Consider the following 27,221-nt stretch of genomic DNA (forward strand, 5'->3'; position numbering starts at 1 on the left):
GAATTACGTCCATGCAAAGCAGCGCAATCTACGCCTGAACGATCTCGCACGGCTTAACCTCTTTCTCAGCTACGAAGCGTTTCGTGGTTCTTCAGAATAAAATTAATCCTGCTTTACGCTGTGAACCAAGGAGCCCAATGCGGAGAGCAACTCGGTCAACAGGTGCCGTGTATGCACGTCTGATTTGCCGCGTCTTAGTTTGTGACACCGCCTGCCCATCGGGCCAATAAAGGATAGGAGTAGCCCTACTCAGCCCCTCTCTCCACTAGAGTGTCCCCTTCTATGCCACCACGAGCCTTGCTCGTGTCATTATGACTGGCACTTGCGTCGGGCAGCTTGGCAGATAGGCAGGCAAGTACCAGCAAAGCCGAATGTTGGGCGAGTTGGATAACGCTCATGATGAAAAAATAGCGCGAAAGGTCTTATAGGCCGAAAGCCTAGCCACTGCATGTGGCTAAGCCGAGAACGCGCTTGGCTGCGTGATCACGTGAGGCACGCTCTGGGCCCGGGCCAGTGTTCGCCTGCCCGGGCAATAAACCGGTCGCTGGTCCTGCTTTCATCAACTCAACGTGGTGTCAGAAGTATCTCGATCTCCACGGTGAGCCAAGCCTGCCCCTGGGCCCATCCGATCACCGGCTACTTCGCTTACGGCGGTACAAGTCAAAGCAGCATCTCCGGCTCGGACTACGTGGCTAAACAGGGCGTCCTTCGCCATCCAGCCGCCCGAGGCCTTCTGCTTCACGGCTCCTGGCGAGTGGCCGAAGTGGAGGAAGCGATTCGAGCGCATCTACACGGCTTCCGGTCTTTTTGCCAAACCGAGATCACACCAAGTCGACACACTCCTCTACTTGATCGGCGACCAAGCCGAGGACGACTTCGCAACCTTCCAGCTCTCAGGAGAGAACGCCCAGAACATAGAAGTTGTCTTGAAGCAGTTCGACGGGTACTTCATTCCGCGGCGCAACGTTATCGTTGAAAGGCTAGGTTCCACACAAGGGTCCCACAAGACGGCGAGTCCGTGCAAGAATTGTCACTGCGCTTCACACACTTTCTAACAACTGTGGGTACGGCACCCTCCGTGAGGAACTGGTACGAGACCGACCGGTCTTCGGCCTTCAAGATCATCAACTGTCAGCAAGGCTACAACTTGACGAAGCACTTACCCTTCAGAAGGCGTTGGAGTCCATCAGGCAGGCCGAGAGCGTCCGTCAACAGCAAGCAGAGCTTTACCCTTACACGCTCACCGTCAACAAGGTTGCATCAGGCAAGCAGCAGCCCGGGCATCATGCAAAGGCCACTCATACCAACAATGGCCAATCGCACTTGGAATCAAGGCCAAATCCGCGTCCAGCAGGCAACTACGTCTCGAAACCGTGTCGCTGGTGCGGAAAAGACCGACACCCACGTGCAATCTGCCCAGCACGGTCTCAGGTGTGCAAGGTTGTGGGGACCTGCCCTGCAGCCCCCTGAGTTTGCTTTCCCGCGAGGCACCGTGCAGCAGCAGTCGTACCCCGAAGATGAGCGCGTTCCCTTGCCAGTTACATTAACTGGCAAGAGAGGGCGCCAGCGTCGCTGCGCGGCAGACTGCTGAAGCCTGCCCGCGGGAGATGGGCTTTCTTGGGCCGGGATAATCACCCTGGGCGGACGCGTCGCTCGGGTCTCCGCTCTTCGCCGACGGGGCGAAGAAGCGACGGGGAGACAGGCTCCCGTACTCGTCCCGTCCGGCCTGCGGAGTTTATATCCCTTGCCCTAGCGCGGGCGAACATTCGCTCGGAACCTTGCTGGTGAGTCGGACGTCCTTGATTCATTAGCGTACCTTGTTGCTAGCTGGCGTTATTGTTTCTGTAGCAATAAATGCCTGTTTGTGTCAGCCAATGTGTCGTTCCTTTGTTCCCCCAGAGCAAGGCCCGCCGTGGTCGGCGTGCGCTCGGTAGCGTACGCGATCACGGGGTGGGGTCCGGGCGGCTTTGAACCGTGTCAGCCGCGATTGAGTGGGGAGAAAGTACTTATCTCCCCATGTCAAACCCCACATCTGGCGCCCAACGTGGGGCCTGCTCTTGGAACATTGGACGACTGTCGGTTCGGTTCGAGGAACGCTCTTTGTCCGGACTTGACAAGTGCTAGGCCTAGAGTGAATTTTGATCGCTAGGACCTGCGGCATGCTTTCTTGAGTGCGAGGTGTATTGCGCTGCAACATGTTTGAACTTTTCGACATGCTCAGCACATTTTTTTTTTCCTGGAGTTTCTTCGTGAGAATGACTTGGTCCGCATCGAGGGAGTTCGAGGCCTAGCGCCCGCGGAGTCGCCGAGCCCGAAGCGAGTGAGTACGGAAGCCGCGTGGGTGGTCCGAGTTTCTGTGTATATTTTCTCTACTATCTCTTTTTCGACTCTGGGAGTCGCGGCTCCGGGAGCCGGGTGGCCTGGGGCCACGGGTGCCGCTACGAGCTCGCTGGTATTGCAGCTTGGCACCGGGCGCTCCGACACCGTCCGATACGGTGGGCGCCGACCGCTCAGAAGCTGCTTTGTGCAGTGAGCGGGGTAGGACCACCCCACAAAGCTGATGTCTCCTCGCGGCTGCGCGCACAAAACCCGTTTCGGGTCTTTCTTGTGGTCACGGTCGTTGTCGGAGTGGTCGTTAGGCCTGAGGCTTTTCGGAGCTGCCTGCACCACATTAAAAGAGACATGACCACCGGACCGTGACGTTGAGAGGGGGCGCACTTTGCTGCCCGTCCGTTTTTTTTTTTGTAACCTCGCACGAACTGAGCAGTCTCGTTCAACTCAAGAAAGGGCTTTGTTCACTCGAACTTTGCGTTTGCACAGCCGCCGACACGTTTTGCTAGCGAGTTAGGCATTGTGCCACGAGGCCCTTGCGGATGCCGTTTCCCCTCCCGTGACCTACGTTAAAGGCACGCCGAGAGCGTTTCGACAATTTTGCAGATCCGGTGGAGCCACCCAGGCTTGCTGACCGGTGCACATCGTCTCGCTGCCACCTGCTGCGACGGAGCGGCCTGTATCCTGTTCGCCGCATCCATCCGGGGCAGCTGTGGCGAGACCAGTCAGCAGTCACCTCCGGCTGCTGCTGCCCTGGCGACTACTGCAGGATCCTGGCCTGCAGTTTTCCCACCGGCCTTCGATTCGCGGGCCTGCGGACACGGTAGTCCGCGGGCCATACGAGTCATCCCAGCGGAGACCGTCACGCCGCCTTCGGAATACCGCGGAAGTCTGCGTGGACGCTGTCGGCGTGACCTCCGCTGCAAGACGTGCCTCAAAGACATGAAGACCAGGAGACTCCTCCATAGCATGTACTTTCAGGCGCGTGGGTCTATTTAAGGTTGGGGGGATGTGGGGACCTGCCCTGCAGCCCCCTGAGTTTGCTTTCCCGCGAGGCACCGTGCAGCAGCAGTCGTACCCCGAGGATGAGCGCGTTCCCTTGCCAGTTACATTAACTGGCAAGAGAGGGCGCCAGCGTCGCTGCGCGGCAGACTGCTGAAGCCTGCCCGCGGGAGATGGGCTCTCTTGGGCCGGGATAATCACCCTGGGCGGACGCGTCGCTCGGGTCTCCGCTCTTCGCCGACGGGGCGAAGAAGCGACGGGGAGACAGGCTCCCGTACTCGTCCCGTCCGGCCTGCGGAGTTTATATCCCTTGCCCTAGCGCGGGCGAACATTCGCTCGGAACCTTGCTGGTGAGTCGGACGTCCTTGATTCATTAGCGTACCTTGTTGCTAGCTGGCGTTATTGTTTCTGTAGCAATAAATGCCTGTTTGTGTCAGCCAATGTGTCGTTCCTTTGTTCCCCCAGAGCAAGGCCCGCCGTGGTCGGCGAGCGCTCGGTAGCGTACGCGATCACGGGGTGGGGTCCGGGCGGCTTTGAACCGTGTCAGCCGCGATTGAGTGGGGAGAAAGTACTTATCTCCCCATGGCAAACCCCACAAGGTCTGCCATAAGAAGGGACGCTACTCGTCTGTCTCCATGTCACGCCGGGTGGACATCATAGAAGCACCAGGACCCGAAAGCGAACGAATATTCTTCGGAACTGTTTCGTCCTCCGATTCGTCGGCATGGGAGGTCACCATCCTTGTGCAAGGCCAACCCATAAAATTCCGGATCGACACGGGGGCCGAGGAATCAGTCCTACCACCTGCAATTTTCAGCAGGCTCCAAGGTCAGCCTCCGCGGTCACGTGCTCCTCGCCAGCTGTATGGTCCCGATGGGCAGCTTCTCGTAGCCAAAGGTGTAGCACGTCTTCAACTCGTGTACCGTGGACGCCAAACGCTCCAAGAGATCTACGTGCTGGAAGTTCACGCTCCCCTACTAGGAAAACCCATAGTCGGCGACTTACAGATTTTAACCTTCGTCAGCGCTATCGCAAGGAAGGTGAGCCCAATAGACAAATTTCCTTCACTGTTTCAAGGACTTGGCAAGCTGCTGAGAAAGCACCAAATTCGCTTGCGTGAATGAGCAAAACCATTTGCTTTGAGCTCACCTCGCCGCATAGCAATTCCACTATACCAAAAAACAAGGCTTCAACTACAACGAATCGAAAATATCGGCGTCATATCACCTGTCGATGAGCCAACCGAATGGTGTGCGCCTATCGTGGTAGTCCTAAAAGTAACCGGCGATGTTAGAATTTGCGTAGACTTCACCGAACTCAACCGCCACGTCCTTCGAGAGTGGCATCCGATTCCCCCTGTTGAGCATAAACTCGGGCTGCCCCATGGAGCGAAGGCGTTTTCAAAGCTGGATGCCAATTCAGGGTTCTGGCAGATACCACTAAGGGAAGACAGTAAGAAGCTCACCACATTCATCTCGCCATTCGGGAGGTTTTCTTTCAAGAGGCTACCATTTGGCATCGCGTCCGCTCCTGAGCACTTCCAGAAGCAGATGTCACATATTCTCGACGGCTTCAACAGCTGAGTTGTATGCTACATGGACGATGTCCTTATCTGGGGCTCAGACGAAGCAGAGCACAACGAGACGCTTCGCACCGTTCTTCGAAGACTGGCTGCGGCAGGCCTCACGCTAAACGAGAACAAGTGCCTGTTTCACGTCGACCAGCTCACGTTCCCGGATCACAAGCTTGACCAGCAAGGAATCAAGCCGGAGGATAAAAAGGTTGAAGCCGTCTTAAAGATGAATGGCCCGACTAACAGAAGCGAGCTGCAAAGGTTGCTTGGGATGGCAACCTATCTTGCCCACTTTGTCCCAAACCTCGTTGACGTGCTCCAACCGCTCACTTGCTTGCTCTCAAGAAAGCAGCAATTGGTTGGGGCCTTCCTGAGCAGCAAGCGTTTGACAAGTGGAAGCGACTACTTTAGTCTAGCCCAGTGCTAAGGGTGTACGACCCTGCGAAAGATACAGTAGTCAGTGCAGACGCCTCTTCCTTTGGACTGGGAGTGGTTATCCGACAGAAGCAGTCGGATGACAAGTTTTCTGTCATCGCCTAGGCCTCCAGGCTGCTCTCCAACACGTTAAGGTGCTATGCACAAATAGATAAAAAGGGTCTTGCCGGCAAGTCCTTCACACTCAAAACCCACCACAAGCTGCTGGTACCAATCTTTATGTCAAAGAGTCTTGACCTTACACCTCGGCTACAGAGGCTCAAGATGAGCAGGTTGCGTTACCAGTACGATGTGGCGTACGTCCCTGGGAAAGACCTCCTCGCCGCCAACACGCTTTCCAGAGCGCCGCTTCAACAGACCGGTGACACCGAGCTAGAAGGCGACGTCGAAACTTTCGTACGCTGTGTTAGGTCCACTCTTTCCATCAAGCAGCTTTGTCTGGAGTGGTTAAAAAAAGCCCAAAAATCAGATCCGGTGGGCTAGTGTATCCAAAGGCTCTGCCAGAAAAACTGGCCTTCCAGACGGGATTTGCCCCTTGAGGTCAGGTCTTTCTACGAGCATCCTGGCCAACTAACCCCAGAAGATGATCTGCTACTCCATGCAGCCCGTGTGGTTGTTCCACTATCCTGCAGGAACGAAATTTTGCGTATTCTGCACGAAGGCCATTTCGGCGTTACGAAGACGCAAGCTCGCGCCAAGGACGCTGTTTGGTGGCCAGCGGTGGCCAAAGACATCACGACTACCGCGAAACACTGCCGAGACTATAAAGACAACCAGCAACCGCAAAATTCTATGCAGAGCACTGAGTTTCCGCCTCGACCATGGCAGCGCGTTGCAATAGCCCTGTTCTTTTTCAATAGTCATTGGTGGTTAATCGTGACGGACTACTACTCCCGATATCCTGAACTTGTTCGTCTGGAAAAGTTAACTTCAGGTATAGTAATCCCGCACTGCAAATCAATTTTCGCCCGCCACGCTATCCCAAAGGTGGTGGTCTCCGACAATGGTCCGCAGTTTTCATCGACTTTGCCAGGATAACGTTCATGATGAAAAAATAAAGCGAAAGAAACACGAGGGATGTCGTTCTCTTTCTGTCTTCGTGTTCCTTTTGCGCTATTTCTTCATCATAGCCAATTACAAGGTCATGCGAATACGGTGTCCACAAACTATTCAAAACATCGGCCACTAATGTACCATTTGCATTCCTATTGATAAGGCTGTGATAAGGCCATATACCAGCGGTTATAAACAAAAAGAGCCGATATAAAAAGTGAACACAGCCTTACCTCCCGACAATGTTTGTACTCCTAGTAATTTGCAAATCCTTCATGAAGCCAGATAAAGCAGTCCAATTTTAAACCTAGGGAGCAGAATAGCTAGAATGTGACATCTTTTGAAACATTCCCGGGCCAAAGCGCGTCGCAAGGGCGGCATCATGCGTGCCTTTCGGGATAGGGGGAATGTATCACTTCGACTGCAGAAGCGAAAAGTGTATAGAGTTAATTCCTCCTTGACATAGTTAATCACTCACCTATCCAGTGACCAGGAATTACTGTGCCGCCGTACGGCCAGGAATCGATAATCCGTACAGTGTCTTGAGAAATGATCGCTCAGTTGAAACTTTTCCTGGCCTCTTTGGCATCACCGGATTCAATTAGATAGTGCTTTGTCGCTCAGTCTGGCGTCTCGTGCCACGCGCGTATCGTATTTTTTGCGCATGCGCACTGATGCCTCGGAATTCCTCTATGCCCCTAACCGATAGATTCACCGTATTCTAAACGTCCCTATAGTCACCGAGACACAACGCAGTGCTGGATGTTTCGCACTGACCGTCCAGTGAGGGACACTTTTTACCAGCCACAACGGCACAGTGGTTAGCGCTCTCGCCTGCTCAGTCCGAGGAGGCGGATTCAAACCTGTTGCGGTGGCCTCGTTTCGATGGAGGGGAAACGCGCAAAGGCACTCTTGTGCTCTGCGGGGTAAAGCACTGTCAAAAAACCGCAAGTGCCGGAAATTATTCCGCGGCGGTCCGCTATGGTGCCTCTTTGCGATTTCAATGCCTCCTTCATCACCATGCGGTTGCGGCGTCTGCGGAGAAGTGAAGCAGTTACTTCGTTTTTCCTTTGCTCAAATCCAATCCGTTTCAGAACAGTGCGTGCTCGAGAACTACGAGAGCTGGCTCACGCCACGACCGGAAACCGAGTAATCCCTACTTCCGTTCCTTGCTTAGAAAGTACGCGACCTGCTGGACCAAAAATGGTAGCCCTTTTGTCTTGAAGGGGCGGACCTGTCTCTGCGAAAGTAAACTGCTCTCTACTCCTAAGAAGCTCTGCTGCCAGCGAGAAGAGCAGAGCAAGAGTCAAGGAACTCGGCTAAAATTTCGTCTTACCATTGTATGTTTCCTGTTGCTCCTTGAACGTGGAAGGGCGCCGCGAACGAGGTGTGCAGGGTGCTGTTGTCGTCCACGATATACAATGGCGCATACTCCCAAGGGCAATTTGCCCGCCACATCGAACTTCTTCTTTCCGATGTTCACATTTTCGTGATGGCGATGCGTTTGAAAATAAATCCGTCTACCTCGTTGTCGAGAGTAGATGCAAGCATAAAGTGTATAGCAGAAAAGGTGTAGGCATTTCGGGCTGGCTCGTAGTAGGTGACAGCCGCCCTCAAGTCTTGGAGCTTCCGTCATAATTAAGCCACTTCTCTTTTTTAACATGAGCAGACAAGGCCAACGATATGAGGGGCTCGTTATTACATACTTATGAGGGAATCCAATAGTCACTGAATACAAGGCCAGCATAAGAAATTTTTATATAATTATTTTTAAGTTGTAGTGCTAACCAAAAACGTAATTAATAGTAAGATAGTTTTAGGACTCAAAGGTAATTGATTATAAAATAGAATAAAAAAACGACGGCCGATTTATCTTGGTTAGGCCAAATGCGACTAAGGTGCGCTAGCGCTAGTGTGCTTAGTTTACCTTATTTGTTTGAATTGGATTTTTTTTTTCTTAAATTACCGAGTCTCGATATCACTCCTGGCGAAGTGGTGCAGCGGTTAAGCGATGCGCCACTGCCTTGCGATGGCAGGTGTTGCCACTGTTGGGGCTTGTGTGACTCGGGTACCTCTTCCCGTGCAACCTCTCGCTACTAATCATTAATCTGAACTACCACCTGTCATGCTGGGCAGTTCACAATCTGCTGGGCAGGTTGTGTTGGCATCACAAGGTCACGTGACTTAGGTGGTTCACCTTCCACCAAGTCTTAAGGCACCCAGCTGCTTAGCTCTTTGAGGTCTCAGAGGGACCGGACACGCATCGGCAAAATCGACGAGTGGGCACTCTAGCATTAGTCCACTAAAACGACCACATGCCGCCGGTAGAATCCGAACCCAAAACCTCCGAATTTCGCGTTCGGTGAGCTACTAGGACATCTATGGCGCGGATGTCCAATCTTCTACTTTTGGGGTGTGTTTATGCAGTGCCTGACAACCTGTATTTATGTTGCGTGTAAACGCTCCTGCTGTTTCGCACTCCTCACAACGCAAACTTCGCGAACGTCTGAAATATGGACTCCAACCACGGGGTTCGTACTCACTTTGGTCAATTACCATTTTCAACAAAAACCATGGTTCATTACCTTCGTTTCCTTTGGTTTTTTGGCTGTAATTCCCCAACGTGACATAATGTACCTTCGCAGGCAAGCGCCAGCAGTGTTCGATGCTGAACGCGAAGCTGGTGGACAAAGGTCCATGACCGAGCATCGCCGCCAGACGAAGGCTGGTTTTGATGCTGGCACGGAATGAGCGTTCGCTCGGAAAACACGCGGTTGACGACGTGAACCATTATGTGCTTCGCTGAGCAGATTTGCTTCGTCTGTCGGAGGCTACACATACGTTTGAGACGACCAACAGCCAAAAAACCATGTGCCTGGCACGGCCATCTGCATTCACAAAGATCCCTGTCAGTAAGTTTCTTCCTAGCAAAATGCCAGCATAGCTTGACGTATATCATCAGCCTAATTACGCCCACTGCAGGGCAAAGGCCTCTCTCCTTTCCCTCGATTTAACTATGTCCTGTGCCAGCTGCGGGCACCTTACCAAGAAAATTTTTTAATTATATTCGTCCGCATGACATTCTGTCACCCCCTGCTACGTTGCATTCTCTTGGAATCCATTCCGTTGCCCAAAAGGACCGTCGATTATCTTAACAGCCCCACAGTTTCCGCACCGTAGGTGAGTACTGGCATGAGACAAATGTACACGTATACTTTCTTCTTGACGGTTGCTGGTAAGCTACTATTAAAGACCTGAATGCGGGACAAATGCACTCCATTCCGTTCAGTGCGTCAACGTATAACAGGTCTCAATGAAATCACGCGTTGTCACTAAGCTTCACCCCGTCATGATTGTTTATCTGAGTTGCGCTTAATGTAGCTAACGCTTTTTCATTATTCTCATCCCTAACATGGTGCGACAAGAAAATCCGAGGACAACACATGCGCAGCGTCAAGTAATCAAGCTAATCGCTTTTTCAAATCAGAGTTATGATAGCTGCTGCTATATGCATGTGCGAGAAAGTAGTCATCCAGAGAGCTTGCTTGATAATTTGGCCTGCCTCTGCATTGATTGGAACAAGACTGTCAAAAGAAAGGAAAAATTGCGTTTTTTTTTGTGAAATAGTGCGTTTCAAATTTACAACACGAACAGAAAGTCTGCGCAGTGCGGGGCGTCTTCCTAACGCCACTCCGAGGGGCCATGATGACCCGAACTGCAGTCAGCTAAGTCAGATGCCAGCCCCGGTTGTTCAGCCACTCCTTTCTGTTCATCCTCACCAGAGTCCTCCTCCTCGCGGTCTCGGTCCCCTCTGCGCCTTCTTGCGGAGTAAACGTTTCTTGCGCGCTTGGTTGGCGCGCTGCAGAAGGAACACGAGTGTTGCTGTAAGCGGAGATCTTAGACTGGCCGCCACCGGTCCGCGTGTAACCGGAAGCTGGGCGGGGTTCCTGTTCATGCTCTTCCTTCTTGCTTCCGTTTCCGGTGCTGGAAGCCGCGTCACCGCCGTCGTCCACGGCCGCATGCTCATGGCTTGTGGCGTTGGCGTCGGTTGCATTCTCACCCGCCACATCATCGATGTCCACGTCGAGGCCTTGACCGGCGTCTCGCACCTTGTCGGCGTGTCGTAGTGCGAACGTCAAGCCAATGAGAGCGGCCAGCGCGAGCACCACGACCACGGCCGACATCTGCATGTACCAGGTCGTCGACCTGCGATGTGGCAGACACTTGGCACCGAGTCTACAACCTGGAAGTTCTAACAGAAACGGCCCATGTCCAGAAATTTGCGGTGCCCGTCTGCTCGGATCTGCTGCCAGCATGCGTGATCATGAGACCGCGAAAAGAGGTGACTGACACCCGGGTTTATACCAACATGCCTACTTGATCTTGTCCGTGTCCCAAATGAACTTGTCTAGCGACGTATCGAAACTGATGGTCTATCCTGAATTAAGCTGAACTACATTCTGCACAGTCATCAGTGATTAATAGCAAAATTTTTTGGCGTGTATAGCCAGATGTCGGCAAAGCTAGCTCCTATATGTTAAGCCTGTGGTGGCCACTAAAATACAGGGGCATGAGCCGCGGCGCCGACGTAAGGTAGGAGCCCTAGTGTTGTGTGGCCTTGACCTGCATTCACAGTGACATCGAGTTTAAGCAGCCTGAACAGGCAACACCCGAAATTTGCTAGCGGTAATTATTCTGAATCTACAGGCAGACGTGGCATGGCAAACGCGATGCTAAGCAATAGTTCTGTAGTCCTTGAATGGCTACAAGCTTGGAAACTATATAAACTAAAAAACAAAAAAGTCAAATAAATCGAATATGTTTGACTGCATGCTTCCACCGAGTGTTACTGTAATTGAAGTACCAAACTGTACTGTGCGGGAGAGCATAAGTTTTTAGCTTGAAAAGTTTCTAGCGCCTGCGTGTTCACGCTAATCTCAAAGGGCATGCTCGCGAAATCTTGGCGGAATGGATGTCGAAACCGACGCCGAGTGAAAGGCCTAAAAATGAGAAATGCCTTTATGTCGGGAGCAAAGTCTTTCCAAGCGTGGCTGGATTCGAGGCAACGCCAGAGCACTGGCTTGGTCATCACGACATCAGTGCGCGCTGTGTATGCATCAGGTTTCCGCGGCATAAGGAATGGCACTCGCTAGAGGCTGCTCGCGACCTGATAGCAGGCGTCATCAGTGTGTGAGAGCACATAGTCATTTTTCCAGTGTCTTTAAGAGCACAGCCGGCTACGCAGTCGGGTTGGTTGGTTTACATATTGACGGAAACGACGGAACAGCGCCCACAGCCAGACGGTAAAGAAGACTTGCGCTGACTAGAAACAAAATTTACTGCGGCAGAGAAGGCAGCATTTTAAAAATATATGGGAGCTAAATACACAATGAAATGATCAACTATGAGGAAGTATCAACATTCAAGAAATATCATACAGAGCCGCTGATTAACAGATGCAATTTCTCGCATGTCCTCACTAGAACTTGCTTTTCTTAATCTGTTTTCTTAATGTGACATACTTTCCGCTTCTTATTTTTCGGTGGATGATTGTTCCTTTGTGTTTCTAGCTCACCATGTTTCCTTTATATTGTTGCCTTCCTGCCTTTGGTTGCCAGTCAGTGCAAGTGTCTGTCTTTTATTCCGTCCCATTTGTTAGCAGTGTTTTGTTTTTTTCCATTGTAACTTATAACCAGCTAAAAGGAAATGCGCGGTTACTGTCTAAAAGCGTGTAGGCACTTAGACCATACTGTACCGTAAAGGGATAGATTAAGGAATGGGAGAAAGTTGCAGACGTTAAAAAAATTAATGATTCGCGAAGGCGAAATGAAATGAAGAGCTTTAGCTGAGTTGTTTTCACCCATGCGTTCAACTATGCTTTACGTTATTATTAACGATGGTTATCAGCGTGCACCTTCGTTATATCCGAGGCTCAAATTTGTTATATCCGAATTTCACTCCCAGGTCCCAAATTTGAATACGAACGTCTGCACCTCGAAATGACCATTTGTTTGGAGGAGGAGGAGGAGGGGGAGGAGGAGGAGGAGGGGGAGGAGGAGGAGGAGGGGGGGAGGAAAAACTTTATTAAAGTGAAAGGGAGTTGGGCGAGCTCGTTCACACAGGCAGACGACGAGCGCGAGTATCCTACCTACGCCGACGCCTAGCCGATTCCCCGAACGTGGTTTCTGTTGACGCCGCAGCATACCCGGATTTGTTTGGTACCACCCGCATCCACCTGCGGCCACTGGTTCGCCCACCACGGCCTTCTGAAGGTCGCCCCCATTACGGTTTCGAGGACCAAAGGTCGTCGGTACGAATTCCTCACATAGAGCAGGCTTCAACTCGACTAACAGCTTTGTGCGCCGAATGATGCCGGTTCGTTTGCCTCCCCTCCGAACCCTCTGAGGAACGCAAGCATGCGTGGTAAACCGCCCGCCGTGCCGGCCCGGCGATGGGGGGTGACATTTTGCACGATGTAGCAGCAGCTTGACACCATGGCCGGAAACCATCTTGAAATCTCGGACGGACAAGAAACGTTTGCAACAGCTCTGATTTACGCAAGTAGAGTAAACTTTAGAACTATTTGATTTGGTCCGTTACACAGTAAAGCGCAGTCAATTTGACCACGGAGCAAATCAACGAGCCGCCATAGCGGCCCTTACCAGTGGTGCCGCTTCTGCGACGCCGGCGTGTGTCCAAGACGGCTGAAGGCCGAAAGAGGCTGTTCTTCACACCAGCTCGCCGCCAGAGCCGAACGCCGTCTAAGCCTCTGCACCCGCTGCTTCTTCGGTTTCGTATTCTGGCGCGTCTGGTGGCGCACTCCGTTGTAGTACGCCTCCAACCGCGAGGCCATTGCTTCGGAGCTCCAGGGAACACCGCGGTTCTCCCTCTCGGTGAGCGGCGTCTCGTCTTCATCGTGACCGAACGGGATATGGCGACCGCCCGGGAAGCAGCCTTTAGTCTTGTGCTGCGATTCAAGAATGAAATTGATCACAATGCGCGACCCGCCGCGGTGGCTCAGTGGCTAGGGAGCTCGGCTACTGATCCGGAGCTCCCGGGTTCGAACCCGACGGCGGCGGCTGCGTTTTTATGGCGTCAAAACGCTAAGGAGCCCGTGTGCTGTGTGACATCAGTGCGCGTTAAAGATCCCCAGATGGTCTAAATTATTCCGGAGCCCACCGCTACGGCACCTCTTTCTTCTCTCACTCCCTCCTATATCACTTCCCTTACGGCGCGGTTCATATGTCCAACGATATATCAGACAGATACTGCGCCATTTCCTTTCCACTAAAACCAATTATTACTGTTATTAAAAGGAGAGGGCGCAGTAATTAGGCCCTCGATTTTTTAGCCTTCCCTGACCATTCAAGTGTAGGCAGTGTGGCATGGCCGCATTTTTTTTTGCCTGTTTGGAATAAGTGAAACTCCACCCACCCACACGAACGCGTTTTAACGCGACATCGTTAAGGGCCTCGTGTCGCAGAAAAGCCCGTGTCGTCGGCGGCGTTGGCCGTGAGCGAAAAATCTCTCCTCTCCCTCCTCCTCGCAATGTACGCCACTGCCCCAAAAGATGGCGCGCGACGGCAGTGCCTCCTAGGGAGCCTACATGTCGCGCCCCCTCCCGGCTTAGGGTGGTGACTTCCTTTGACACAGCACATGCCGCCTCCCGCTAAGACCGATGTTGCCAGCGCGTGTGTTGTCATGGTTACGGGAAGACGCCGCGCCATCTTGTTCCCCGCCGTGCATAGGCGCGCATTAGCTGCTGCAGCAGTTGCGTCTTCATCGCCGTTCATCGTTGAGTGGGACAGTCATATGTTGTCGGTTGTTGCACTAAGTGCGCCAGGAAGCTTACGCAGCAGCAATGCCCGGGTGTTGCGTTCCGCAGTGCTCGAACCACTGCAGGAAGGGCACACGGATGTTTCGTTTCCCGGCTGACTCCAACCGAAGAAAACGTTGGCTGGCACAAGTAAAGCGAGACTGCTGGGAACCCACTGCTGCTTCTCGCATATGTTCTGTGAGTACCGTACCTTTTTCTCTTTTGTTACCTGCTCGCTTGTTATGTTTGGTGTACTGTGCTTCACGTTTACGATAATTAAACCACGGCCGCCTCGAACGGCGTGCGCGGCGTGGGTTTGATAACAGGCTACGCATTGCGGGCGTGGGTGCAATCTTCTCGTTAGTTTTTAGATGCGCTGGCGGCGTGTCTCGAGCACCAAGGGCGAGAAGCAACGGTTCGCATTCGCCCTCGCTGACTGTAATTCTCACGCGAGTGCACTCACGATATATTGGCGCCCGCTTCCTTGTTTGCGCTGTAATACATGCGCCAAGACTCATGTCAGAGAACATGACTGAGGTAGTGAAAATAAATTTCTACATCTCTCTGACATTGTACGCGTTCGCTGTTTCGTGAGCGCTGTGGTCGGAGGAACTTATTTTCAGTCAGGTCTGGTTATCTAGGCACCGTTCTGCTGTACGACGCTATTCGGTAGAAAAAGATTGGAAACCCAAGATCAGACTAAAAGAACACATTTTGTATATGCCCGGTTACTGGCATGCATATGAAGCCTTTAGGAAGCCCTTATCCAGTTTTTTTAGCTTAGCACTATAGCCTGGTAAAAGACAGCATGTGAAAACATTACAGCAGGTAGAAACAGCTCTGTAGTTGTAACGCTAGTCATGTTCCGGTTTGCAGCATTTGTCACAGTTATGTGCAGGTATGAATATACTTCTTGATGCTTATGAAGTACTTGCTGCCATTCATTTCAGGCACATTTTGAAGAAACAAGTTTCGAGCAAAACAGACAGGATGGCTTAAAGAAGCTAAGGCCAGATGCGGTTCCCACACTTTTTACTTATCGAGGTAAGCTTCTAATTTTGATCCATCTCTTAAATACAACTCTGCCTCATTCATATGAAATGTTTGCAAAGAAATTTGTCTACACGTATACGGTAGTGCTGTGGTTGCTTTGTGCAAGCTCAAAAATGTGCGCTCATCTGCTTTTAGAAGGCTGCAAAGAAAGGTTCATCACCATCAGCATTTCAAGGTCCATAGCAGGACGAAGCCTATCCTACTGACTTCCCTTTAACCGGTTCCTGTGCCATCTGTGGCCACATTATCCACACAAACTTCTTGGTCTATTGATATGGCTTTTATATCCAAGCATTCCTACAGCGCATGTTTGCATCAGCATCTAGATCCCTAGCTAGAAATTTGTTGGGATCCATGCAATTCATTTCTTGTAAAACTAAATCGCGGGCATAAAAAAATATGTATATTGCACGTTATTGTAGGGTCATGCATTCGAACAGCACCTTCAAACATAAAATCACCTTAAGCCGTGTTTTAACGGCTTCTGCATTACCTCTGGCTCATTTTTCACTGTAGATTGAAAAAAAATGAATGAATGACAATTGAAATCTTCCGTGTAAGCCATAAAGGTATAAAGTATGGCACTAAACAAAACTTTTGCCACCTAACTCTCTGTCTACCCCTACTATATTTGCTTTTCTTGAACACCCACTGCTTCCCTAAGGGACTACTGTTTATCTTCTCTACACATTGAATGCACTCATATATATGATACTAAGATCCAAAACGTACAACACAGATATAGCCTTGTATTCAAAGAGCACAAGGCCACCTATAGTGTGTTTATACTTTGTATAGCATCGTTTTTTCTTTATAATTCACCCGACGCCTGCGAGAAAGGGGGCGTCTAGAATCAAACAAATATCCTAAAGCAGACTGCATACTGTGCTGTCTCATTTGTTCTATGTCACCTGGCACAGAAGCTAAAATGGCAAAATTCAGGACGATTAGTAATTCTAGTTGCATCAATGGTACCTCAGCTGCTAACACAACCTGCTGTTGAGCACAATTTTGCACGACTGAATCATTGCCAGTTGTAGCATGCTTTCCGACGCTGTTAAATATGCACTGGCGGTAAGAAATCTAAAGCCCCCCAGTACAGCTTTGGGATCTTAAAACCCAACTGATATTACTACTCCTGAAGTTTATTTGGAAGTTTTATGCAGGTACTAGGTTGCTCTTCTGTAAATGCAGAATTTCTGCAGTTCTTGAGTGTAGTGCTACCCTATTGACTGAATTTTTTATTTCAGCCATCCCGAAACACCGGAAGCCTCCGAAGAAGCGGTCTTGCTTTCGTCCGGCCACGCCAACGCAAAGCCCAGTACTTGACCCCACCGGAAATGAACCATGTGGTAGTGCTGCTCTAGAGCCTGTCTTCGCATCAACAGCCGAACAAACACAAGACTCGGCTGTGAGTGACAGCATGAGTTCCCAGGACACTGTCAGTCCACTACAATGTGCTCAGGTACCAGGGTATGATCTACCTTTAACAACCACCTTGCTGCCGCCCAAAGCTGTCGACACTGTTATCTATGCAGACAGCGTTGCCCATTCCTTTCTGAGAACAGATAAAGCCAGTGGGGAAGATTCCACTGATGCAAGTCGACTTCCTCTGCCCGCAGCTTCACCCATGGAGGCCGAATCCTTAAGCGCTGAAAGGTCACAGCATAGTAATGAGCGATCAAGTAAAGAAATAGCTCAAGCTGCATTCACACTTGGTTCAAGTACGGCTTCAACTGACTTGTCTCTTCAAAGACAGAATGCTGAGCTGAGAAAGAGAAATAAGGACTTGGCCCAAAAGTGCAGAAACCTACAGAGGCTTCACAAGCAAACAAAGAGAAAACTGCGCAGTCTTGTAAAGAAGTCACAGTCGCCACAACAAAAAATGATAACCTTGGAACAATTACCGTTCCTCAAACACGACCAGAGAAGGGCTTTGACGATGAAAACTACGAAGGGCCTTAAGTGGTCTGAGAAGACTATTCGAGAGGCCCTTCAAATAAAGCACGCATGTGGAACAGCAGGCTATGAATTATTAAGATCATTATCATATCCACTGCCATGCAATAGGACATTAATACGAAGGCTTCAAAATATTAAATTTTTGCCTGGAGTTCTTCATGAAGTTTTTAATGTCCTGAAATCCAAAGTAGCCACAATGCAAGACATAGAAAAAGACTGTGTGCTCTTCATGGATGAGATGGAAATCTCCCAAGGATTTGACCACGATCGCTCGCTTGATTGCTTTTTTGGGAGCACTACATTGCCGGAGTCCGCTACAGATGTTGCCAACCGTGCTCTTGTGTTCATGGTTGGTGGCGTGAACACGAGATGGAAACAGGTTATCGCCTATCACTTCACTGGAAGGTCGATAGATGGCTCTATTTTGAAGGACATTGTGTTCCACTTGATTGAGCTTTGTTTTCAAATCTCGCTTAGAGTGCTTGTTGTCACAAGTGACATGGGAGCTGCCAACCGTGCAGTTTGGCGCCTGCTTGGCTTGTCCAACCACAGAAACTCACAGACTGTCTGCTGTATTCCGCACCCGCACCTCCGTGGCAGGCAACTATTCTTTATGGCTGACCCCGCCCACGTCTTGAAGAACATCCGTGCCCAACTACTCCGAGTGGGAGAATTCACTCTGGGTGAAGAAACTGTTAAGGAACAAAGTCTTCCTTCTGGCACTGTCAAGGTGGAGCATGTTGAAGCAGTGTTGAAGTACGACTGTCAAAGTGAGCTGAAGATTGCAAATAGGCTGTCGGAAATCCACATCAGCAGTGGACATTTCACTACCATGAAAGTGAACATTGCTGTGCAATTGTTCCGTGAGGCTCCTGCTGCTATCCGATATTTAATCCAACAAAAAATTTTGCCCCCCGAAGCAGAGGCTACAGCGTGGTTTTTTAACCTCGTGAGCAGGTGGTACACCCTTATGTCGGCCAGACATCCGGTTGTTGCTCTGAGCGATATAGATCCTTCAAAGCATAAAGAGGCCACTGCGCTTTTGGAACTGACGTGCAGCACTTTCCGTCAAATGAAAATGGGAGCAACGGCACATTGGAAGCCTTCACAAGCTGGCCTTCTGGCATCGACCACTGTTGCTCTCAGCCTGTCGCAAGACCTCTTGGACAACCAAAGCTACAAGTATGTGCTTCTTGGCCGGCTCGTACAAGATTGTCTCGAAAACATATTCTCTGTGTTGAGACTCAAGAAGCCGGTCCCTAGTGCATACGACGTTAAGTGTGCACTGAAGCTGATTTGTGTTGGACAGTTCATGCACACACCTACAAATTCTAGCTACGAGGTTGATGACAGCTTGCATCTAGCTGACCTCCTTGACCCAACTATCCAGAGACATGAAGGACAAAACCAAGAGCCTGAAGAGCTAGAAAACCTGTTTGTGTGTGCTCTCACAGAAGCAGAATGTGACATTCTTGCTTATCTAGGAGGATTCCTGGTCAAGTCTGTCATGAAGTCCATTGGTAACTGTAGTGACTGCAAAAATGCCCTTGTTGGAGATGCTACAAATCAGTATAGCAATCTTATTAAGCTTAAAGAGTACGTGAAAAATTCTGAGAACCTCATTTATCCAACGCAAGCAGTGATTAATGTCCTTATAGAATGTGAGGAGCAGTTTAAGACTTTTGCAGATATGAAGGAAATCATGGTGCTCAAAACCCCATTTGCTAGCATTTTGAATGCCCTGTGCAAGGCTGTCAAGTTGAACTTAGGTTGCTGTGAAACACATCATGCTCAGGCAGGGAAGGTCCTCCTGACAAAATATGTGAGGACAAGACTGAGGATCCATCTACGACAGCAGCATGCACAGAGGGTGGATGGAATGTCTAGCAAAACATGTGCCGCAACAAACCTGGTCTGAACTCTGATAAGGATGGTAACATCATATGCTTAGATGCTTGCAGTCAGCTAGTTAATGATTTGGCCTTGCTTTCGTTGTTTTTCTATAGTTTGACACAACTCAAGAAAATAGGGGAGATGTCCTTAAAGAATTCTATCCAGCCAATGGCGCCAACCGATTTTCATGACACCATGTTTAATGCTGGGAAGTTGCATCACTGGGAGTGGCAGATGAACGGCAGTTAACCGTGGCTTAATCGGATTGACCGCGTTGTCATGAAAATCGGTCACTGCTATTGGCTGGAGGGAAACGGTCGGGGGGCATCTGCCACTACTTCCTTGGGTTGTACCCGAATATAGCACTCTGACACTTTCACTGTGTATGTCGTGTGTACTTTGCTCGCCTGTAAATTGTTCACGTCTTTCAGCATATTTTTATGTCACCTCTCTGTAGCAAGCTGTTGCTTGCAGATTGTGTGCACTAACCAATGAAGCTGCTTTGCTTCAGTCAGCATTTGGAAATAGCAAACTGATTTACATTGCGTGCCACTAGTGTGTTCATCAAAGGTGAAGTTTTTAGGAGCAAGTGTTGGAACTAGATGCAAATGTGTAAACCACTGTTTCAAGTCTTTTGTGAAGTGCGTAACAGTCTTATTTTTGTGGCTGGAGCATCACTACCATGCCTTGCATTATTTAGGGGCTGTAAAACATACGCTCCCACAGAGTTGCCGTGGTGTTTCTCATTATCATTTGAGTTGTTTGCATTACTAGTCCTGCTAATTTAGCCCATTTATTGTGTCCTCTGTACTGCACTCATGCAATTTGTTCATGGCTATCAGTATATTTTGTTTTATGTAGAAGTGTTCATTGAGCAACGAAGCTGCTTTACTTCGATCAATGTTTAAAAATAATAAGCCTGTTTGCAATTACACCATCAGTGTGCGCACCAGATATGTTTTACAGGAGTGACTGATATGTGTACAAAAATTTCACTGGTTTCACAGGTGCTGATAATGGAAGAATGTAATTTCATATGCACTTTAGCTGGCTGCGGATGCTTATATATTCTGTCAGTTTGCTTGAGAAAGAATATGAGCACCTCCCCTTTAATTGACAGTTGCCAGAAGTGTGTCGGCAATAAAAGAAGCTTCTTGAATGTTTACATGAAGGCGTCTGAAAATGTCATTTGGTTTCTTGATTTTAGGTTTTCTCACTTGTCCCATTGTTTGTATTGCTCCTCTTTCTCTGATTCCATTCCAGCAAGTCTCATGTTACACTCTGAACATTTGAGCCTCCTACTGAACACCCTGTGTAAGTTAGTTTCTCAGCACACGTGGAAAAATGGTAGGCAATGTGAAATGAAGCACTGCTTTAATGTTAACTCAATGGCAATCTGTACAAAACTAAGACGCTTACAACACTCGATCTTAATTTGTTAACATCAGCCTCAAGATTCCCTAAATTTTTTTAAGTATGTTTATACCTTTTGCTGAAGCTACAGTGTGCTAGTATGGGGTTGCATAGCTCATTGCGTAGAGCATGTGTAATTGCTCACAGAAGAGCAAAATGCACAAACTAATGGTACATTGCACACGCAAATGCCATTGTGATGTCGGTAATAGAACTACTGGGGCACTTAAGTCTCTTCCCGTGCTGTGAATGCATAAGCATTAGGTGCTACTGTTTTGCTTCTGTTGCGTGGTTTTATTTTGAACCTACATAGACCAGCGTTAGCTCGGTTTACCGTTACATTTTCGATTCTACTCATCGAGACCTTTCAACGATATATGACGATGCTATAGCATTAGGTTCAATTTTAAATCAAATAAATAATTAATGGTAATTAAGACCTGCGATTACTCCGGTGGAGTTATACTCGACATAAGCTATCCAACGATATATAGCTTGATGATGGAGCATAACGATTGATTTTTAATCACGGTTATCTAATTAATGGTCGGTAAGACAAGATTAGTTCAGTGCAATTGTACTCAACATAAGCTATCCAGCGACTTAGTGATGTAGCGTAAATTTCAATTACATTACAATTAACTAATTACCGGTAATAATTGAGACCTACAATTAGTCCGGTGCAATTATACTCGACATAAGCTATCCAACGATAGAACACTTGCGGCGATTATGCCCGACATAAGCTACACAGCCACTACGGCCACATTCTGTACAGGCCGCGCATGAACCAAGTAATTGATAAGCATTAAAAAGTGGGCCTGCGTAATCTTTTGATTACCGTCATAACATTAAATTCTGAACGCCCAACACCTAAGCTCGGTTAGTGCTCATCGTGAGGAGGAACCCTTTTTACGTAATTGATAAGCGCTGCCTCTTGGCGCGATGACGCGCGCAGAGGAGAGACCCGTTCGGAGTGTAATGCACCGTCGCTGAGAACTGCTCTATGTCGTCGGAACGGCGTCATCTGTTGGTACTAACTTCGAAAGAAACGCCGATAAACTAGAATATAAACTAATGTTGTAGATCGCCCCAGCGACCACGCCACTGAAAGCCGGGGATGCTCTCTTCAAGGGGAACAACATGGCTGCCCGTCATGTTTAGCGGCCGTTTTCGGCAACACTGGGAGAGATGTCACCACCCTAAGCCAGGCGGCAGGCGGCGCGACATGTAGGCTCCCTAGTGCCTCCCACTCGTCTCGTTCGGGCGAAGTGGGGCCGTGCGGGCACGCGGTAATCACGCAGTGAGCGGCTAACAACGCAGCGCACATCCAAAGCGCATTCACTATGAAACTTGCGGCTTGCTGCCCGTTCGTTCGGCGCGGAAGCTATGCTGGCGTTCGTGGCATCGGGTTTTTCGAGAACGGTGTGCCGACGAACTACGACTGAAACTTGAGCCCCGCGCGTTTCGGCAAGGCGCCTGGCAGCGCTTCTACGCGGTTTTCCGCTCCGCGCGCCCGTTTCACTACGTAACAGCGGTTTGTCTAACGGGGAATGCGTCGCGCCGAACGGGCGATGGCGTTCCGTGGACTCCCTGGCAGTGCTGCAACACGCTGTCGCGTACCACTCTTAAAGGCGAAGCTTAAGCGTCCTCCATTTTTTTTTACGCGTAGGGTAGCATGAGACCTGCACCTTGTACGCCCTGCGCCCTTTTCTTTTTAGAGGTTTAAACTAGCAGACGGAAAAGGAAGGCGGGCGTTTCAAACGCAACACGTAGACACAAATTTACACATCGTCGTTAGAAGACAGTTACTCCCTACGTTCACCTGGATGACCCTAGCAGTGTGTCGGTGCACCCTCGCCTCGAAAACAGCGTTAACGGTACTTTCTACTAAGATAAGTTCGCTTACATGACTGAGCCGCATCTTACACTGTGCGCACCCCACATTGTCCGCAGACACATCCTCTAGTGAGTCAAGAGATATGACTCCTAGGCAGCAGAAATATGCTCAAGTGGGGAAATAGTTCTCAGCGGTTGTTTTGGCCGGCGCACGCAAATCCTAGGGACAAGTGTTTCGCATCGAGAAAGACCACGAACCACTGGTGCCGCTTTTCACAGCTAAACGTCTTGATCAGATGACACGAAGGCTACACCTGCTAAGTATGCGTGTCTTCAGATATGCCTTCACAATCTAACACATTCCAGAATTTCTGACAGCAGATGTGCTGTCTAGGAAAGTTCTGTCATTAGTGCACTCAGCCGAAACAAGCAAAACAGTGGTACAATAGTACAAGATCCTATCAATTGATCTTCCAGCATGCAGTTCGTTATTATCAGGGCTGAAAGCTGCGGTATAAACGGATCCGTGCATGACAAGGGTGATACTGTACTGCGAAAAGCTGTGGTCTACGGCTGAAAAAGTTCCTCGAGATATGAAGAAATTGAGTAGTTTTCAGCAAACCTCTCAGTGGTTCAAGGAATGTTGATGCTGAGCTTCTGCCTCGCTATCTCACCAAGCTCGCAAGATGAAGTTTAGGAACGGCTCTCAGTATTGTAGCTATCAGAGCATTGATTTCGGGCAAGAGTCAGAGGCACTGACTGATGGCCAGAAATTGGCCCTTAAATGCACGACTATGTCCGAAATGCCAGCAATGTCGCCGGCGAAACAGAGAGCGACTTCTTCACGCAGTACTGCTTGATCACTCACGGGAGTAGATCGACACAGACGTGTTCAAACTAAATTGGCAGAAGCTCTTCGTCATCTGCGATTACTACTTGAAATTCCTCAAGTTTTTAGAACTGACACGAGCACCCACTTAAGATCGCATCAGGTACTTCCAGCGAAATCCTTGCACGACATGTTTACCCAGAGGTTTCGCGCTGACAGCGTTTCCCACTTGGGATCGAGAAAGATTCGTCGGTGGGGAGCCAAGCTGGTGACGTCAATCTAAAGCCCAGATAGCAGTTCAGACTGCCAAGAATATCTGCGGAAATCTGCAGACCTTCCACAAATACTGTTGCCCGGCTGGCCTGAAGGCCTCCCCCGAGCAGAGAGCCTGATGAAATGGAACGTGTTGTCAACGCTCCCCGTTCCTCCAAGGGCCCTGAGATCCCACTGGCATCATCCAAAGACATATCAGCAGAAATACAGAGGCAAAAGGGAAGAGGGGCTCCTGGCTACAGCAGGTGGCACTGTATACCAGGGAAAGCGGAGGGCCACCACCAACATCTCACTTGGTTTGGATGCGTACTAATGCAGCCCCGCAGCCGAGAGTACCGAGCAACCCAGGTAGGGCAACCACGCTTTTACATGGCTCGTACAGACCAAAGGACAGTAGGACATACGAAGCACTACCCACAGCAAAGTAGCTACGACAGCACCTGGCCAGCAGACAAGGGACGTCTCTCATTACCAGAAGCTGCTGGAGTACGTATTCTACCACCCAGTCGATGCGGACATCGCTGCCTTGAAGCCCAGAAACACTGTGCAGCTCTCATCATAATTCGTTATCATTCTGCTAAGCATACTAGCCGTCTCTAATCTTCGAGCATTAAAACAGTTCGTGTGCAGCACTTCGTGGCCGAGCCTTCCCTCGCCGTCAGCACACGGCTGCGCACTTACATGACAGTAGGCAAAACACAGGATCTCCCGTAACACGGGGAAGTGGCCTGAAGAAAAAAGCTGGGGGGCTCTGCTCCTTATAATCATATGGAAGTCTGATGAGCTATCATTTCCGGCTTCGAACAGCTTAGGTATACATGCCAGAAAAATACGGCTAGCGCCTGGTTAGACGCTGCCACCGGGAGAGTTAACTCTGAAAGCATAAACTCTAATAGCCGTAGGGCTTTTGCTGCCCGTGGAAATTCATTTGGGTGCTGTGACTAAAATCAAGCCACTGCATTGTTAACAAGACAGGGTAAGCATTAAACGACAGTGCCTTTTTTTCCCCCAGAGCATTATCAACGGCGTCAAAGCTGGCACTGAAGCCTCGCTATGAGGCCAAGCCAGCCAGGAAGGGCTTCTGCTGGACTGAAAACTTCTGCTGAAGCCTATGCTACGATCTGAGCCGCTATGCGTTTAGTGCTCATTACCGAGCGAACGGGCCATGCAAAAATGCGAGAAAATAAATTGGTTTTTTACCATTGTGCGGTAGCTCCTGGTTTTCGCCGACGTAGATGCAGCAAAACGAGAGATGCGCGAGGCCCGTCCGTCACGCGCAGCTTCTTCTTTTTGAGGCGCGTTATCTCGCGCCCAAAACACTTGCGAATCGCAGAGGTTGTGCGACCATTTCGGTCGAAAAGTGACAGTCGCAAACGGCCGTATTGGTAGGAAACCGACAGTCGTAGGCCAGTCGCACGCTGATCAATTTTCCAGCCTTGCGACTGCGAGTCGTAAACCGCTGAACCAGTCAGCGAGCGGACCGAGCCTTCAGCAACGACGCCTCCGACGGCGCGCTGGGCGACGAACTGCGCTGCTTCCTGGCTGCCCTGGTCGTCGCCAAGACTAGCCGGTTTCCCATCGATGCCGCTGCTGAGAGCGCTTCGGAGCTGGTCAGCACTTTAATAAAGGCACTATTCTCATCAGCGATTTACTGTGAACTCAGTGTCATGATAAAATATATATATGCTCGATTTCCGCGATGCCATCAACAGCGGATCTAGCAGACGACAGGCGAGCCGCACTGGGCAGCAACAGCAAAGCGGCTATGGGAAGAAATCTGCTTGTATCGGAGCTATCACGTTTACAAAAATCTCGGTATTTGGTAACTATCCTAAAAAATGATGCATTCTTGACACTTCTCTATCCGAGTGCTTATTATGAGCGCGAACAATCAATATTAGCGCATTTTTCAGACGCCGGAAGCCGGCACCCATGCTGGCCGCGGCATCCAGACTTGTTGGTCGGTGTGAAGCAAGCGTGCCCCTACGGCATCATGACGTTTGCGCGACCGCGGTGCACATTAGAGCCGCTATGGCATCCTCATTTTCGCTCAGGACGTCCTAGTATATTGCGAATAACGACGGACCAGAGCTCTCTAGAGAACCGGCCGCAAACTCAAGAGACGCAGTCAAAGCAGACGAAACTCTTAAAAGCGCCCGAACGACGTAATTTCCAAGAGCTTTCATTTCAAAAGAGAATCGAACAAGAAGGCTACCCGGAAGTTCTCCTTTCAAGTGTGAACAACGATGTTGTCGAACTACTGCCTAGTCGTAAGCGACTGCTGGTCGCATTCCCTTTTAGACTCGCAAGTGTGAATGGGCATTTACACGTGCAAAATATAGACGTCTGAGAAACCAGGACAATATCACTGGGCACAGTCAGAGGCAAGCATATTAAGGAAAAAATTACAGCTGCTTACTGGCAGGCCACAATGAGCGGTCAGTGCCAGCTGGTTGCCGGAATAGTTACCACTTAGATGATGACAAGCGCGACTGCCACTGCCACTGAACTAGTTTACTATTACCACTGAACAAATACAAATAGCTGCAGTAGCTTGAGTGAGTGAGTGGACTCAGGGCTGAGGGTGTTATACCCTGCATCACGGTCTGCGGCTCAACTTACGGTTCAAACTCGGTTCCTAAATTTGGACTTCTGAAGCGGCCAGCGTCCAGGGTAGTGTGGCCGTAGTGTGGCGTGTTTGAGCCCGCAACTTTGCACGCGCAATTCTGGTCTCTTGACAGTACAGTGCCAAAGCTTCCGGCTTCGCCTTCCAGCAAGGATGACAATATAAACTATAACTTCAGTTTAAAAGCATCTCAAAATGCAATCTAATAGTTAAAATGCATGCAGAGAAGTCAGAAAATGATTTACGAGCTGTTAATTTTGTGTAGTTCCGTTTTTTTCAATAGTAAGTACCCTACGGCTCGCGGCTTATCTCACAGCTTTTTAAACGGCAGTTTCGACAACAAAGCCTCTATATAAATTTCGTAAATTTACGCGATATTTTAAAAGGCGCCTGTCGCAATGAAAAAAATGCAATAAGTACTGCAATCTATACTCAAGCAAGATTGTTTAAAAAAACGAAAAATTACTCCCAACAAGCCGATTCAAGCGTTCTTAAGCAACCACAGTTATCGTTTTTACTGCGACAAATGCGTTTAGAACTTTTTTAGTACCAAAACCTACAGTGCCTGCAACAAGCAATGTTGTTCTTTTTATTACATCTCTCGCGGTGTCGAAACTTCGCAAAACAAAAACGAGAGCCCCGCCGCGGTGGCTCAGTGGTTAGGGCGCTCGACTACTGATCCGGAGTTCCCGGGTTCGAACCCGACCGCGGCGGCTGCGTTTTTATGGAGGAAAAACGCTAAGGCGCCCGTGTGCTGTGCGATGTCAGTGCACGTTAAAGATCCCCAGGTGGTCGAAATTATGCCGGAGCTCTCCACTACGGCACCTATTTGTTCCTCTCTTCTTTCACTCCCTCCTTTATCCCTTCCCTTACGGCGCGGTTCAGGTGTCCAAAGATATATGAGACAGATACTGCGCCATTTCCTTTCCCCAAAAAAAACAATTATTATTATTATTATTTCCCTGCGTTGCAATATTTGCGTGATGGTCACGTTTCGAACGCAATAGAGCCTCGCGGATAAATACATGCAAATAGAATGGCTTATTCAGTGCAAAAAAAAAACTCCGCATAAGCTTTATTGAACACCACTTCCGGCAGTGCAGCTTTGGATAAATTCGCCTCA

At 49.6% G+C, this 27,221-nt stretch overlaps 1 protein-coding gene across 1 annotated transcript; it reads right to left on the bottom strand.

Moving 5' to 3' along the window:
- Positions 1-10,026: 10,026 nt before the first annotated feature.
- LOC144130463 (uncharacterized) lies at positions 10,027-24,728 on the bottom strand. The gene is made up of 3 exons (XM_077664384.1): positions 24,673-24,728; positions 13,057-13,361; positions 10,027-10,600 (listed from the first exon to the last, which is right to left on the bottom strand). The coding sequence occupies exons 1-3, from the start codon at positions 24,673-24,675 to the stop codon at positions 10,120-10,122; spliced, it is 789 nt and encodes a 262-aa protein (XP_077520510.1). The 5' UTR covers positions 24,676-24,728; the 3' UTR covers positions 10,027-10,119.
- Between the last annotated feature and the right edge of the window lie 2,493 nt (positions 24,729-27,221).

This window comes from Amblyomma americanum, chromosome 4, assembly GCF_052857255.1.
Source record: "Amblyomma americanum isolate KBUSLIRL-KWMA chromosome 4, ASM5285725v1, whole genome shotgun sequence".
In the NCBI taxonomy this organism is placed as follows: domain Eukaryota; kingdom Metazoa; phylum Arthropoda; class Arachnida; order Ixodida; family Ixodidae; genus Amblyomma; species Amblyomma americanum.